The sequence below is a fragment of the Erigeron canadensis genome, chromosome 1 (assembly GCF_010389155.1).
Source record: "Erigeron canadensis isolate Cc75 chromosome 1, C_canadensis_v1, whole genome shotgun sequence".
In the NCBI taxonomy this organism is placed as follows: domain Eukaryota; kingdom Viridiplantae; phylum Streptophyta; class Magnoliopsida; order Asterales; family Asteraceae; genus Erigeron; species Erigeron canadensis.
In genome coordinates this window covers 46,537,763-46,555,593 of record NC_057761.1, presented here as the reverse complement: position 1 = coordinate 46,555,593, position 17,831 = coordinate 46,537,763, and the positions used below count along the sequence as shown (strand labels likewise).

At 32.5% G+C, this 17,831-nt stretch overlaps 2 protein-coding genes across 3 annotated transcripts; both read right to left on the bottom strand.

The window, feature by feature from the left end:
- Positions 1-1,605: 1,605 nt before the first annotated feature.
- Positions 1,606-8,449, bottom strand: LOC122585537 (4-hydroxybenzoate geranyltransferase 2). 2 transcript variants are annotated; one of them, XM_043757665.1, is made up of 9 exons: positions 7,828-8,449; positions 6,828-6,963; positions 6,328-6,449; positions 5,884-5,953; positions 5,636-5,785; positions 3,580-3,715; positions 2,680-2,776; positions 1,933-2,004; positions 1,606-1,857 (listed from the first exon to the last, which is right to left on the bottom strand). In XM_043757665.1, exons 1-8 carry the CDS (start codon positions 8,325-8,327, stop codon positions 1,935-1,937), a joined length of 1,281 nt encoding a protein of 426 aa, XP_043613600.1. In that variant the 5' UTR covers positions 8,328-8,449; the 3' UTR covers positions 1,606-1,857; positions 1,933-1,934. The 2 variants fall into 2 exon arrangements, with proteins under 2 accessions (XP_043613600.1, XP_043613599.1); XM_043757664.1 differs by having other exon boundaries at positions 1,606-2,004.
- A 2,021-nt stretch (positions 8,450-10,470) lies between these two features.
- LOC122586001 lies at positions 10,471-13,984 on the bottom strand. The gene is made up of 8 exons (XM_043758117.1): positions 13,874-13,984; positions 13,440-13,796; positions 13,005-13,318; positions 12,423-12,522; positions 12,279-12,338; positions 12,020-12,106; positions 11,054-11,197; positions 10,471-10,879 (listed from the first exon to the last, which is right to left on the bottom strand). Exons 1-8 carry the CDS (start codon positions 13,973-13,975, stop codon positions 10,550-10,552), a joined length of 1,494 nt encoding a protein of 497 aa, XP_043614052.1. The 5' UTR covers positions 13,976-13,984; the 3' UTR covers positions 10,471-10,549.
- Between the last annotated feature and the right edge of the window lie 3,847 nt (positions 13,985-17,831).

Sequence of the window (17,831 nt, the reverse complement as noted above, 5' to 3'; positions counted from 1 at the left end):
AAGAGGGTGTTTGGGATTGTGTTATAAAGTGATTATTTGATTATTACGTTTGTAAAACGTAAATAATCTAAAAAAAATGTTTGTATGAAAAAGTGATTTTTGGCTATGAAAACGCTATTTTGGAGAAGCATGTACCTACATGCTTTTGAAAACGCATAATCAATTTTGAAAACGCGGATTTTGTTTTGTAATCGCAATACCATACACCCCCTAAATAATTAAACTCATATGAATTTATTTTACGTCTAATTCCGATTCGTTTCGATTTAAACGAATATCACCATTCCAATACATTAGACCTGGTGTTGTACAAATCGCTATGGCTTGGTGAATACGACTCGGGTCAAATTTGGTTAGAATTTGTTCAACTCGGTCAATATCGGGTCAAACTCAAGTCAGAATTGGTCAAATTTTGTTTGTTTATTTATTTTTTTGTTTGAAACATTATGTGTATGTTTCAAAACAATTAAGTTTGAAACTTGAAATATTATGTCTTGTTTAATTATACTTAAGTTTGAAGTTTATAGTCTCATTCTAATTTTATTAAATATTATTTTTATACATAAAAATCTAGATGCGAGTATTTCATGAATTACTAAAAACTCTTGACTCCTTACTTAAATGATCCGATTACGAGTTGCAAGCTACTCAAAACATTCGCATCAAAAAAAAGGTGAGCAACACACCCTTATTTAATTTTGTATTTTGTTTGGATGAACGGGAGAAGGCATGAACCGTAAAACTTTGATCTGATGTATCGTATTTTCGTATTGTATGTTTTTAACAACGAAAATAACAAGACTACTTAATTTTTGATGAAAATATATCAATTTAGCTAAGTTTTTTAACAAAAGCGCAATGCGATAGTAAAAATCACAAAAACAATATCGCAAAATCACAATAAGATTCTAAAATTTGGTAACTGCAATGAGAATCGCAACGATAACCACAATGAAAAGTCAAACTTACGATAAAAAAATCAAAAACTATTCTACAAAATGTGATCTTATAGAATGTCATTGCGACTTTTGAATCTCATTGTAATTTTCTTTTTTATATTATGATTTTGTTGGGTATTATGTGAAATTTTTAAAAACTTAATTGTTTATGAATTTTTAAGTATTCATGTTATATTTTTCTTTTTAATATGATATTTCTAGTATATAGTTTTTATTTCATTTTATTATTTATATGTAATGTAATGTTGTTTTCATTGGTAATATTAGTATACACACATCAAATAAAATATGTACTTTTCAGTATAATTTATGTTAACTTTTAATTTTAATATTTTATATAGTTACGTATATCGTACGAGTATTAGGAATAGTATATACTTTGAACAGTGAGTTAGTAGTTCGTAGCTAGCATTCAAACTTTGATGAATTTCCAGAAAGTCTAAAATCTTACCAATGGACCACCAACCCATTGGTATATATACATTAATCTCAAAGCTTGTCACAAACATTCATGTAATTTATGATTAGAATAGATTGTCGTTTTTAAAAAGTAAAATAATACAAAGTAGCCGAGGAATGCATGAAGTAATAAAGTACTGAAAAAATAGAATATATAGATACAAATATATTTACAAAAACAAATGGATGCAGAGGAAAAAGTAATTGTAAATTTGAATATATAGATTCATGTGTGTGTTTTATCAACATCTATATGTTCTTCCAAACTAACTTGACTATACATGTCGTTTGAATACTACATCCCTTGAATTAATTCATGTGCGTGTTTTTACACATAAATATAACTAATAATATTCTTCCGAAATTGCATATTACAAAATTTTACTCCCATCCTTCTCAGTTCCACCACTGCATGGTTGCTTGCCAAGTATTCCAAGACCTCCAGAAGTACGCAAGCTTTAAGCATCTTATCCACAAAAGAAACCAACAACATGATAAGCTTGAATCAACTCACCATTATGACGATAATCTGCCTAAAAGAATGCCACTGAACACTAAAGCTCCAAACCATTTGTTTGATACAAATCTATAACAAAACATAAACACCCAAATCAGCGGAGTACGTATGTACATTGTATTCTCTTATTAACATTTAGCACATGAAAAGAGCATAAACAATTAGCGGAGTGCATATGTACAGATCTCAGGTATTCTTTAATTAACATTCAGCACATGAAAAAAGAACATAAACAAACCAGCTTTTCAGGTGTGGTAAGAAAAACCATACCATTACGCACTAAGAGGAAGTTTGGATGTTTGTCTTAAAAATGAGAATGTGATGCCTAATAATAAGCAGTTGTAATAGAACCGATTGTCTGGTTGTAGAAACTAGCATGTGTATGCGCTTTGTTGTTTAAAGCTGTAATAATTAGTAGTGAAGTAACTGAAACAGAAAATCTCGTGGAAGAAAGGGGGACTATTTCTGATGACATGAAAGTAAACAGTCTCAAAGTAGGTTATGAGTAAACGGGTAACTCTATTATTACCCTATGAGGATAATCAGTTTTGTCACAAGTTAATATGAAACTATTGATTTGAAACTGATTATTGAAGAATCTGTAAATTGCTGTTTCAAAAAAATAAAAAAAGTAAAAAAATTACAGAAACTGTAAACCAAACACTGTTGCTAATTGAAGTATCAACAACCAGCTTTTCAGGTTGAAACCAGCATATGAAAAATTAAGGTCAAGATATCACTTACTTTCTACTGCAATCAGGTCCGGAAGAAATGTCTACCGTCCAAATTTGCCATGCTAACTGCCCGGAAGCTGCTGCCAAAAACACATAATATGGCAATCCTGCTTGGAGAGAAGCAAGAGAGGTTTCATATCAATACATGACCTATATTCCTATGAAAAATTCTACAAATTTCTTGTTTGGTATATCAATGAAAGATGCAACGTTCACTTTTTTGACATATTGCAAGTTTAAAGAATCTATTGCTCATTATCATCATTACCAATAAAATAATGACTTCGAATAAAGGATAAGTTCGATACTGGAAAAAAGTCAAACATTGCACTTAGACTTGATGTTAACTCAAACTTTGTAAATTTGATGGGCCGGAATAGAGGTGACACAATGAATGGGTAACATTTCAAATATACGTAATTGTAGTAACCCCTAAAATTTAATTACAAATAATAGTATGTCAAATATTATTACAAAACTTATATTAGATCAAAGTAATATAACCTTTTTGACTAACAGGTTTTAGGAGGTTTTATGCTTTAAATAAGGGGAAAATGTAAAGAACAAAAACTTTCTTTGAAAGTATGTCCACCTAGGTAATTGTAACTCTTTTAGGTCCACATAGGTATAAACTTAAGAGCACCGGTTAACAAGCATTAAGTTTTGAAAGTTACCCGTTGTATCTGGTAGCTATACCCAAATTAGAGTCCAACATATAACTTTCTTTGACTTTTCCCTTGAATAACCACTTGGCTACTTTTTACCTGTTTTACAACTTTGACCCATTTCCTTTTAGCTATTTTCTTAGATTTTATCTGACATCTTTGGTTCGAAATTGGTACCACAAGCCCAAAATAGTGACACCAAGTTGATTAGAGCTGGTAAATTAAAATTGGGAGTGATGTATTACCAAGATTTGCATTGAACCCACTAAGTGCTAGACTACTAATGCAAGCAACTCCAAATCCACTGATCCACTCCTTTGTGGAATCTCCAAATCTCAAGGCAGTGGACTTAACTCCCACTATCTCATCGTCTTCTTTATCCTGGATTCATGTAATCAACATACACAAAAGTCAAAGGACTAATATAGCACATGTGCTTTAACTTAGTCTCCAATCCAAAATCAACAATATTCAGGGATCATTTGGTAATGCTTGGATTGTTTGTTTTTGGACTTTGGAGTGCCTTAATGTTCTTTAAGAAAGTGTAGAACTTCTAAAACCCCCAACTGGCTACTTTTTCAAATTTAGACACTTAGTTTCGAAGTTTTGATGGTTTAGACACTTAGTTAACGTTAGTTAATGTTAACACTATCCGAGATTTCAGTACCATAAACCAGTACATAACCTATATTCTAATTTATTTTAGTAGTGAAATCTAACCGCTACACCAAACTGCAGTTTGTCCCATTTATATTCAAATGAGTCGCGCCAATTTGGATTGTATTCTATTAATAATAGTTCATAAAGGTGGTAAAATTATACGTAGCAGAAACGGATCAAATGGGTTGAAAGGAGCCTAAGGTGTATTCAAATGCTTAAAACCTCCTAAAGTGTTTTATTAAGTACGAGAGATAGTGCCCGCGCGTGAGATGATGGGGGTGATAGGTCAAGTCATAGAGTATGATAGCCAAATGCCTTAGCCGTACGGGCTTCGTCCTTGGATTTAAAAATTCGTCGAAAGTATATAGAATGACATCTCTAATGAAAGAGCATAAAATTTTAAAAACACCCATACAATTTTTATAATTTATCAATATACGGTTTTTGAGATAAAAGATTTTGAATGAATTAGAGGAATAAAATGATTTATGGATGAGAGAGAAAAAAATGAGTGGTCGAAATTTGAGGAAAGAGAAAAAAATGAGTGGTTGACATTTAAGGTTATTATAGATATATTAGGTAGAGATGTTTAAATTAGTGAATAAAGAATAGGGGTATTTTGGGTAGTTCAATCATCTTTTCTAAATGCTTTGTAAGATAGTATTAGATATATTTGTAGTTATAATATATAAACATGTTTGCTCATTCAAAAATTAAATGGACAAAAAATTAGCCGTGGCTCAACCCATCTGTTTTTACCACAACTTATAAAAATGTCCATTTCAAGTCATACCTGAGTACCTGACCAGCCAATTTGATTATTTTTTTTGAATGGCAAACTATCCTACTCCTCCTAAACTACCCGAATGCCTAGGGTGGAACACAGAAGTGACAGAACTATCAAGCCAAAATTTGTCCCACCATTTTGATTGCTACGAAATGTAAATTGATAGCATGATGCACATAAGGTGTGTTCTAGACTCTTCATTGACACTTTATATTATGTGTGGCGTTTGTTGAACATTTACCTATTAAATGATGTCAGTCCATCAGTATCCTGAAGTTTTGTAATTGATAATATGCTTTAAAGTAAATTAGATAGTAGATACATATAATAAACAAGTGTTGCTATATTACGAAGGTGCCAATTTGGACCCATTTAGTTATGAATGAGTATATTCAGGTCATATTTTATACCTAATGGGTCAAACGCGCAAGGCAAAAAAAAAGGTTCTTTATGCAAGGCCAAGCTTTTAACTCATTCAGTCGAAGTCCACCCACCCCAAAACAAGGGAGGGCCAGATATACAATAGGAAACTTCCAAGAAGAAGAGCATCATCCAATATATATTAATAATGTCAACACCTAACAGATATAATAAAAACAAAAATAGAAAGTATCCACAAAGCAAACAGGTCAAAAGTCAAAATGCATTTTATAATATATAAAACATCCTGAACATGATATTCAATATATTAGATTATTGACACGGTAAATTTTTGTAGAAAATAAATTTTCAACCCAACCGTAACCGAAGATAACCCGTTTTGACCCAAACTCGTCTAGACCTGTTAGGCTGTTACTGTTACCCAACCCTCCCACTTAACTACATACGTTATACTGAATTAAATAGATGCCTACCTGATGGGCATATATTGTATCATAGACAAGGGTCCAAAATACTCCAGAAAGGTATAGGGGCAACACAATTGCAGGATCGAGGCTTCCTCTAACAGCAGACCATCCGAGTAAGGCTCCCCAATTGAATGTTAAACCAAGAAAGGCTTGAGGCTGTAATAAGTTTCAATATTGCAATCAATCAGGTGATCAAAACAATTAAACGAAAAAGAGAAGAAAAATATCTGTGAAACAAAAGTAGATGTTTTTACCCAAAAGGTAATCCTTTTCATAAGGGGATATGAAAAGACAAGTAGCAACGATGAAGCCCCCAATACGATGCTGTAACATATCAGTTTCATAATCAATAAAGATGAAATTCGGTCAATATTTAAAAGAGTAAAAAAAGTGCTATGCCAGAAGATGCAGGTGCACACTTAAGTGCACAAGCTATAGCAATTTCGACCATTTACTTATGAACGTGCCAATGTGTGTTTTCATCTCATATGGATCGAATACCCAAATCAGGTGATACAAAAAAGGTAACATGGTTTGAAGAAGTAAAGCAGGACCGAAGTCATACACAACTTTTGGGTCATGTTTTAACTTTTAAGCACATACAACTTCCTATTTATGAAGAAGCAGAACTATTAGATATCAATATGAATTTTTGATGTCAATATACTGAATTCGATAATAACCAAGTGGAATCAGACCTAAAGTGATTAAGCTGGAGAAGGATACCAAGACCCAAGAGCAATTGCAAACCAAGAAAGGAAACCCCCTGAAATGGTGTTAAGGCACCACTTGCGATGGGTCTTGACTTTGTCCGTTCCACCTGCCATAGAACTAAATATCTTAATGTCAAATATTCAAAATACCCAAATGATGAATAGTTAATAGCTATATTTCGAGAAAAAAAGATTTTTACAAAAGGGTTATCACGATTTTTTAAAAGAAGGAAATTAAGCATTTTAGTTCCCATGATACTAAGAATGTAATTCTTGTATGAATTTTTTTTCAAATGAAAAGGTCGCATCAAAAGTAAAAAATCCAGGCTATTGAGGTTCATTACAAAACCAATTTGTTTCTCCCTCAAACAAAGCACATCTATATGATTAGGGGCAAGCTTTAGTCGATCTAGACAACCAAAGTCACTAAGCCGCATGGCAACATAGCTTATTTCTACCAAAACTGACAAAAGAAGTTTCTAAACCTTTGTATCAATATCACGATCAAGCAAATCATTAATAGTACATCCCGCACCCCTTAACAAAAAGGCTCCACAGCCAAATAGTGTCATCATCTTCAGATCAGGAAGCTGTCCAGCGGATGCTGCTAATGTGATTGACCTAGATTATCGAGTTTTTAAAATAAAGATGTCAATACCTATATACATTAACCACCAGCTTCTGAAACTGGCAACCAAGTCAACCTAAAAACACAAATTGCAATTCCTATTCCAGCTTACCTATTGCACTCTATGCAGACCAATACTTCTCAAGTTGTAACTCAAATAATGGTATCACCACATTACAGTAACAATAATAACAAACAGGGTAATGTGGAGTATTAGGTTACAGATATAATAGTATTTTGATAACTTGCATTCTAAATAAAATGATTACAGAGCCTTCATGCATAATAGGGGGGGCAACTTTCAAATCAGGTTAACAACTTTAACTCGTTTCCTTTTCAGCTATTTTTTGTCCTTTACCATCAGACACAACATATAACGCGGATCAACCCATTCATAAGTAGACCCGGTTGAATCTGCTATCTCCGTCTCACAATAATAACACAACATGCCTTAATAATCCCATTCATAATAAGTGATAATTACTTTCCTACAGGCTACAGCTTATAAACATCAGAATATAATCCATCATGTAATCACTTTAAAACTACTTATCAGCTTATTTCATTTTCAGAAACAGATAAACCCATTATAGTATCCAGACAAAGAAGAAAAGTGCTTATGTTTTCACTTCTAGGCAGGTTCATAATTACAAGTTTACCCTTATAGCAAACATACCGACAAATTAAGCGAGCTCTGCAAAATTATAACAGTTTCCAAAAAAGGCTCAACTATCTTTTAATTGACTAACAATACCCAAAAACCTATTATACGCATCATCACCAGAGGAAAACATACAAAATGCATAGCACCCGGATCAAACTAGCTACGTACATTTAAAAAATTTATTGAATCTTACCACATACATGGCCAAGCAAGTAACCAAGTCCCAATAGGTTTATCCAACCTAGCTAAATGCGCATACGGTCGTATCCTTTCCGGCAAATATAAATCGATCCACGAAACATAACCACCCTTCTTTTTCTCATTACTTTTATCATCATTTTTCTCATTATTATTATTATTCAAGTCACTATCTTTTTTATCATCATGTTTTAAAGTACTAGAATAAGTAGAAATCCCACAGTTATGACCTAATTTAATCAAATTATCATAATACCTATACTTATAACTACCATTAATATAATAATTATGAATATATAATATGTCTTGATGATGATGATTATATGTGTTTTGAGTGAAATATTGATTGTGATTAAGATTGGGATTAGGGTTTGGTAATGGTGAATTAGGGCTTGGGTGAGATGATGGTGTGAGGGAGAGATAATGATGAAGAAGGAGAGGTTGAAGGAGGAGATTCCGAGATGATTTGTTAGAGTAACGGAGTAATAACGACATTATTTTTTATGAATTGATTAATTAGGGTTTTACGAGAAGGAATTAGTAGTTTGATTCATTCGCCGGAATATGGTACGGCGGGGCCGCCGAGATGTTTAGAGTGATGTCTGTCTGCCTACACGAGTTAAACATTTGTTTTCCTTTTTTCACAATTTTTGCAATATAAATAAATAAAACTAGCACGTTACCCGCGCAATGCGGCGGTGATCGTGGCGGCGATGATGTGGTGGCAGGTGCGACGGTTAGTGGCAGATGAAGCGTCGATTGGTGTAAATTATTGATATAAATGGTTAGTGGAAATATTTTAAAAGATAAATGATTGATAATGTAACGTAATTATTAATGTTAAGGGTAGTGTAACTGAAAATATTTGAGTGCTAAGTGAAAATATTATATATTTTAAGGGTAGTAGATTAAAATATTACATGGAAGGGCATTTTAGACATTTTCCCCCATGTAACTTTCAACATTGGGAAATTTTCTTTAATAAGTAGTATAGATAAGGAAAATGGTAGTTGCATAAAAAATTTGTACTTTTTTACATTAAAAGTCCACCCTTGAATGTTATGATAAGTGTACAATTATTTAATGATCTTAACTACAACCCTTTATGCGTATAGCAAAACCCATAAAATAAAACTAGTAATAAAAAAGGGACTTTTTGCGATAGGTTAATGTTTGGGTAATGATCCATACCTTACTTATTTCCTTTAGCTATACATCACTAAATATACATAAGGGTGTTGTATTGTACAACACTGTAAAGCATAATTAGTGGTGTACGACTAAAACTTGGTGGTGTACAGATCACCACCCTTGATGTTTAAATGGGGTGATTGAATTTAAACACAACTAGCCCAGTACGGCATTACCCATACAATACAGTTGTGTCATTGCGACGTCGGTGTGACGGTGGGGGCGACTGTTGGTGGCAGAGGCGGTGTCAAACAGTGTAAATTATTGATGTAAAAATAATTAATGTAAAAGGGTTAACAGAAATATTTTGATTAATAATGTAATTTAATTATTAACGTTAAAAGATAGTTTGAATTATTTTAAAGAGTGTTATATGTGTAAATATTACACAAGTTTCAACATTTCCATATATTTGATAGAGACACTTCAAAGATTAAAAATATACTAGCATGATTAATGTGTTTCGACATGTAATACAACTAGCTAATCATCCCGGGTTCAACTCGGGTTAACTTATAAATAAATAAATTGAATTCTACCCGGGTAACTTTAAAATATGTTATCATGTTAAAATGTATGATAACAACGTTAAATAAATTGAAAAGTTGTAATAAGTTATTATGTAAATAATGTAACTAAACGGAAACAAAACTTGTGTAGCTGTATACACATGTTGAAACACATACGGGTGGTAAAAACAAAAAGTAAAACATATACTAAAAGACACCATAGTTTCGGCCTATTATAACGGAAATTAAGGTGATTAAAATCTTACATAATAGTGCGAACATTTAATAAAAATCTATATTAATGAAATATATTTTTAAAAAAATAGGATATTTTAAATTTTAAATCAATAAATTATGATGATGTCATAATTAATTGAAAGGATGCACAAGAATACACAATTTTTGAAAATCTTAGGTCATCACAATCTTCCTTTATTTATATATATATATATATAGATAGATATCTTAAAAGCATGTTTGGTGACCGGTTAAATTGGTAATTAGCATAAATACAATGGTGCAGTAAAGAAAAAGAGATTTTGTCTACTTAACTTATAGTTGGTGTATAGGTCAGTTTTGCGTTATCTTTTCATTTCTGACTGATCAAATCAAAAATATTGAGGAGAATTAAAGGGAACAAAGTCATGATAAGGTCGAAAGTCACTCAAAATACATTGTCAATGCATATAAGCTTCATATAATTTCAACTATTTGTTTTTCTAACCATAGCACACTGCTTAGTTGTAAAAAATAGTACTTATATATGTCCATTTAGCCCATAGTGACCTTTATTTGCGATTTTCATGAGTAGTAGTACGACTGAAAGTCTGAAACAATCCACCAAACCAACACTCAGGCCATGAATTATGATCACTACAAGTCTACAAAGATCAGAAAGTTACTATAAGACTAATGAACAAACTAATTAAGATGGAGACTGTCAAGTATGTAGTATGTACACATTAATTCAATCTTCCAGAATCCTAACCACATGACAAAATAAATCATAGAATAGATTCAAAGCCACCACGGCTTTTCACTTAACTCTTTAGTGAACACGTACCGGAATCTAGAATTATAAGGCAACCATTCGATGATTTGGGATGTTTTCTTGTTGCTTTTATGCTCGATGCATTTTACTATTGAATCACGAAGCTTTTTATCAACATTTTCAGTTATCCATTTCAAAAGATTGTCCGGGGCAATGTTAGCTTCTTTCCCAAATCTTTCAAGTAACTTGGGGATATAAACTTTCTTTGATTTCTTCACGATTATGTTGGATTGAACAAAGTCCCTCTTTGCTACTTCTAGCTCTTCTTTAATGTTTGATGGTGTGTAGACCTTTAGCTGCCAAAACGGTGAACAATAACGGCATCATCAGGTAAGAAAGTTAAAACCACTACTCGGATACTTAAAAATATGTGGACCTATTATCCTTTAAGTTGTTGAGGGCAATGGATCAAGATTACCAGATGATAGAAATAGAGGGAAGATATAAAAGAATACGGATACAGAACTAACCTCAGGATCAGATGAAGTTCCTGTGCAAAGGGCAAAGCACAACAGAGGTTGGTAACGATACTCTAGACCGAATTTTGTACCAATGCGTTGTCTTTCTTCTCCAGATTTTTTCCACAATGCAGTTGAAAGGATGGTTTCCAGCCACTGATATTATTTCACATGGACCCAGATAATGTTAAAAATCATCAAGTATAATGAAATGTTGTAACAGATTCCTTTGGACATCCATGAAGATAGTGACAGTTAAAAGTTAAAACTGACTTACTTAACTCATTATCCTTAGAAGAAATCATGAAAAAATGGGTATTACTATCGATATCTCATTACATGAGTCATTTAGTCATATTTAGGAATGATTTAATTCCGATTTAGTAGTGATGCACTGATGCCACATGGAACGTAAGACGGTGGTATCTATCCAACATAGCTAGTAAGCAAAACAAAATATAAGTCTATGGATGACTCTGTAAAATAACTTACAGGCTTCTTCTAACGTGCCAAAAATTGAGTCCTCCGTCCCATTTTAAGTATCATTGTTTGACTTTAAAAGTCTTTATCTTTTAACTTTGACCGTAAATATTTTTATATGTCCTATTTTATAATAGTTGATGAAACTTGTATCATTGAAAAATACATAAAAAACTCAATCTATTCATATATTTTATATCAAGTGTTATATAATATGACAAAAAATAACTATGGTCAAAGTTCAAAGAAAAAGACTTTGAAAGTCAAACTAGGACACTTAAAATGAGACGGAGGGAGAACTGGGCTCTTTTACCAGAAAAATGTTTGAACTTGCTCTCGGAATAAAACAGCACATATATTGCTAATGGATTTAAAGTTGATCCCACAAGACATTAATTTCTAGTATAAAAGCCATGGTTCTATCATACCCGGAGAACAAAGTAGGTAATTAAACAATTCAGTTGAGTATGCATGAACTGATGGAAAAGGATGTGGTACCTTTCCAACCCTGGGGGTGCGGAACTTAAATATAGCTTGCTCAATAGCATTTGCACTTATTACATGTCCACCGATTTTGTAAGCAGCCTGCACTACATGTTGAGATACACACATTATTGAAAAATGAAAAGTGAATCCAAGTGATAAAGCTTTAGAACTTGCTTTAACAAGAGATAGAACTTTGAGCAGATTCAACTCAACTTGTATGCCTCACAGAATACATACAATACGATATGTTTTCATTGAGGAAGTGCACTACCTTGTGAAATAAGGCTATCCTTCTCAGAGAGCTGTGGGGGATTCCATAAGCCAGATATGCCTGCATTACCAAAGTTAAATTCATGGTAATCATGTGTGTATAAGTCAGAAAAAACCATATGTAATCAGTGACACGTGATCTTACATGCATAATCATGGAATTATAGATATTGATCCAGAATGCAGTCTGGGCGTTTGTATCCATTTGGCTCAAATTCAACTTCTCTAGTTGCTCCACTAAAAGTCTGGATTAGAAAAATGTTGGCACATGATCACAGGAAAACATATCAGCACTCCAAGGTAATAAATTCTTATTCCTACCAATATACGTGACAAATTCAACCCATCTTTTATGAATGAGTCGATTTAAGCTGTGGTTTATCTCGACGGGTCAAATTTAAAAGCTAAAAGAGGAGCATACTATGTGTGTTCAACTGGTTTAAAGGACCTCATAGTCTATTTATTCTATTGCATACATTGTTTTTCTGGAATCATATGTAGCATGATAATTATTTATATATAAATAACAAAACTGACAAATGTTTGCAGGTCAACCCAAACTGCCCTCACGTTTTATGACCCGTGTTAAAGCTGACCCATTACACCCTGAACCCAACCCAGGTGGCCCATCCATCTTTCCACCTTTGCCATATACCTGCTGGAAATGACAAAGGTTTTGTGTCTCAAGTTATTCCTAGATTCTGGTATTTTAAGACTATGGACTCACTTATAGTTGTTTATAGCATTAGATGCACGAGAAAAGTTGTTCTTGTCAGTTGATATCCAGCATATTTCGACCGTTGATTTGCTATCCTCTCCACTAGCACGTCGAGGAAGCACCAACTTGGTGGATTGTTTAGGCAACGAAGACGATTTCTTATGCGGTTCCAAGTTTGTGGATGATGAACTACGGAGCCAGCTGTATGCCGCAGCCATACATTTTACCATCTCTTCTGACAATTTACTGGGGCACTGGTAAAGGTGCTCTTTTAAAGTTAACTGTATAGAAGGTTTCTCCATTGACAAGGGATTTCCATTCTGCTATTATATACATAAGTTAGTAGTTATATATTATGGTGTGCAGTAAAGAAAATAAACATTATGGGTTATAACTATGGGGGGACTATGCCAAAATGCCTTCTAACCGAATCTCCATTCATACCTTAAGATTATCTGAACATGTAGTTTCGAAACAAGTGTTAGCTTTTCTACGAAATAGTGAAGCATGCTTTGTTTTAGACTGCAATAAGTTTCCTTTCCCAGAGGCATTCTTGGTAGAAAGAGCATGAAAGTTCCGAAAAGGAAAACTCTTTGAAGAGCAAAAAGTGCTCGAAATAATAGTGGGATGCTTCCTTGGTTCCTTCTTTACATGTGCAGGTGAAGTCGGCACTGAACTTTGTTCAGAACACGGTCGACTAACACATTGTTCAAAAATGGTCCTGTATAGAGACAGAACATGCTGCTCCCGGTTCACAACCTCTTCTTCAAGTAATTCAATCTCAGCAATCAAATCTTTTGTCTATATAAACCAAACACATAGGTGTCAGTATTGAAGAACATGTTATGTGAAAATTTCTAAGTATATACAATAGCCACCTGATTCGCGGAATGCCTGTGCCCAGGGGATAAAGAGCTAGAAGTTCGGCCCAAAGCTCTCTCAAGTAGCATCCGTACTGATTTCTCTTGTTGCAACCGCATTTGTAGTTGCTCGATCTGCAATCACATACCTTTCTATAATGCACTTGTAATACAAATGTTGTACTAATGATACTCTTGTGTGTGTAACTTCATTGAGCTTTGTTCATAAAATATTAAGTTAAAAAAACAAACTGGTTTAGATCCTCTTAAGCCCTGAAATTTTGTTAGTAGCAGGTCCTATTTTCATTCACACTTTCTAATTGGATAAAAGACGTATATCATGTTGCTTCTAACATGGCAGGATCTCAATTTAAGCTAGACATAAAAGACATACATATTTTGCCACAAGTTATTGACATCTTTACTTTAACATTAATATGACAAAAACTTAAAATAACATAAGCATTCTTACATCCTTTTCCAAGGAATCCCTTTGTTTCGGTTCGACATCTGGGTCCTTGTTACCAGAAGATTTATGAAGAGGAGACTGTGGGGTGGTTCTCTTTGCTTCATAACACAAACCCTGTTTCAAAAATAAAGCCAAAGATAGTAAACTACTTAACCATTACCATGTTCATTGTAGCTGCAAAATGCGAAAAGTAAACGGGTGATTAAATGGTGACTCAGATGTACGCACTCTAACTGGGCTATCCCATGTACATTTCCGAACTCAAAATACAGAAATAGTATCATGAATTTGATTATTACTAAAGGAAAGTAAAAGTAAGGCCTTCTTACAGTATATTTATTCCACTCTTCTTTAGGATGATAAGATCTTCCATCTCTCAAAACATAATTAGTCCCAGAAGCACTGTAATAAATCAACAAAATGAAGCACATTATATTAGCCAGCCATATAAATGGCTTCTTACAAACAAATTAAAATCTTACTCTAATAAAATGCACTCCAAACTTATGAAGCTAACTACAGATGATATATAACAGAACAAGATTAAAACAGAAATTGTAGACCACCTAAATGTACCTCTTAGAGCGCTTGTGCTGTCCATGAACATGTGTATGTTCATCATTACAAACATAATCCATTTTTATGTTTATTTCTTTCTAACAACAAAAACTTAAAAGCATATAAATATATATATATATATGTTGGATTCCTTTTTGGTGCAATTAATAGCTAGCTGCTAGCCCATGTATCTGAAGGAGCTAGTTGTATATATATATTCATGATGAGGTGCAGCAACGTATACCAACCAGGCCATGTAGACCACCTTTTTTGTACAAGCTAGCAAAATACTACAGTACGTGCATTTATTTCATTTCCTGGCTAGCTCTTATTATCTGTACAGTTAATAATAACGTGATTATAAGTTTGTGACTGTTTGACTAAAACTTCTGTTTCTAAAGAAAATAATACTTTGTAATGTGATATCTCCTTCTAAAACCTCTAAGATGGTCTAGTGGTTAATATCTAAAGATCCTTACAAAAAACATTCAGGTTCGAAACCTACTAGGTACAGTACAATCTTGGATCGAGGTGGTCAGAATAATATTTGAAAACGACCACAAGATATCTGGGTTAAGTGCGTATCGGAGTCAGTCAAAAGACTCTGTTGATCATCTGTGAATAAGCCTAATTAAATAAGAAAATCCTTATCCATTTTTAGTTAATTAGCAAGATTCTATACATGTTAAAATGGCACCATTTTGACACTAGTTTATAAGAGGCCAAATTTGTAGAAACAGGCCAGTTTAACAACATATGTGGGGAAAATGAAGTCAATAAACTTTAATCAAGTTGTTACTGTCTATTTAACTTTTGTGTTTTTATCTTTTGTGGTAAAAAAAACGTGTTTTTTTCATTACTAATGTTGTAAGTATTAAGTTTCCTTCTATCTATAGCAAGTTAAAATTTGAACATTAGAAGTTCTCACATCAACAAAAACTACCTCAAGTTAGAATTTGAACATTAAAAGTTCTCACATCAACAAAAACTACCTAGTAAAACCAATGACGGAACCGGGATCAAATGTAATCCATAGCACTGTTTTTTTTGTTAGCCTCGTATCGCCGTAAAGTCACGATAATGTTTAAACTATTACAATATTTAGCACTTTATTAAGGATTTTTGTTTATTTTTGGTAGGTTTTTAAGAGTTTTTGGCATTTTTGGAGCATTAGTTTCATGTTCATTAGCACAAATACATCTTTATATTATAAGTTATACTGATAGGAAATCTTTTGAAAGTTTAAAATTAGTTACATTGACCGGTATCCCATATTTATTTGACCCGTAACACCAAAAAAAAATACTTCATTTTAAAAAAAAAACTATACTACAAAAATTTAACGAACCCATAACTCGGGCTACTCCTCAGCTCGTCTAGGTATAGTTCCGCCTATGAGTAAAATTCCACAATACAATTACATCATCAAAAACTGGTAAAATGCCACCATTTACCATGCCAAACAGTACCTTAGACTATCCACATCAGTTCATGATATCCTTCTAACAAACATCCTAATCAACATGCTACGTCAGCTTTTCATCCATCCTTCCCGCAAACATTTTTTACCCACAACAATAATATATTCATCCTTCTTACAAACAACCAAATAAATTCCAAAGTAACTTTTGTCTTTTACCTTTATCTCTTCTCATTCTTCTTTATCCTTCTCTACAAACAACCATGGATGGACATCCTTCATGTCACCACCCACATCAATAGTCTTTCTACAAACACCCTTCATGTCACCACAAATTTCCTATGGACATCCTTTTTATGGATGGTTTTATATAATTTGGTAACACCATAGAAGTTACTTTTTTTTAACGTCATATATGTACTATTCAAAACATACTCCTAAATTACACGAATATTAGCATTTCCAAAAACCCGCAATTAATCCAATTTATAAATTATAAAAGAAGTATCTTATCTTAATATATACTATAAGACAGTTGAATTAATGACTTATTAACCAATCAAATCGTTTGATTTTGTTAAATTGAATCTCCCTTATGTCATCATGTAGATAAACTATAAATTAAAAATTCTAATAATCATTATGTAAATATATCATTATATTAGTATTTATAGAAAAAGTCTCATTAGTTTACACTTTTTTTGTTTTCCATCAATAATTTGCACTTTTTAACCATGAATATTTAAGTTATATTTATTTTTAGCCATCAACTTGAGAGAATTTTTAAAATTTACAATCATTTAATTAATTGAAAAAAATTTAACATAATCTCTCAATAAAAAAGGTACATAATTTTATCCTTTTTTATATATTAGCTTTGTGTATTAATGTTTAAAGTTACAATTGTCACTCAAATGAAGAGTCCTAATTGTTATAAACGAATATGAACAATCGTAATTGTTTTCTAATTATCATAGAACAGATGATTGAAAATAAACCTATTCGTATTATAGACTCGCGTCATCATCAAACACACATACTTGAATGTCAATTACAGGATCACAAGTATGTTTATATTTTACATATTAATTATTTTTCATAATAATATCACATTATGAGTAAAACTGGTTTCAAAATATTCTATGATAGAGAAATTATTATAGCATGTGTCTTGTGGAATGATTACGGCAAACAATTTCATCAATATGTCTCAGCTAATAATGAAAGTGACGAACATGTGATTATGGTACTACAATTTGCAATGTATAACACTTGGAACCATATATTTTCATAATTATAAGTTTTTATGACTTAAATATATGAAAATCTAATACTGATAATATCGTAAACCCTGTTTCCAGTGTTAGACATGGGTCTAAAATCTTGTATACTCCTACCTACTAACATACATATATTGATTTTTACGGTCATACTCTCATAATCTCATATCATGCAATAATTCATGCAACAACTAATAAAAAAAATGAGTACATAGTTGATATATAGATGATGATGATAAAAGATGATAT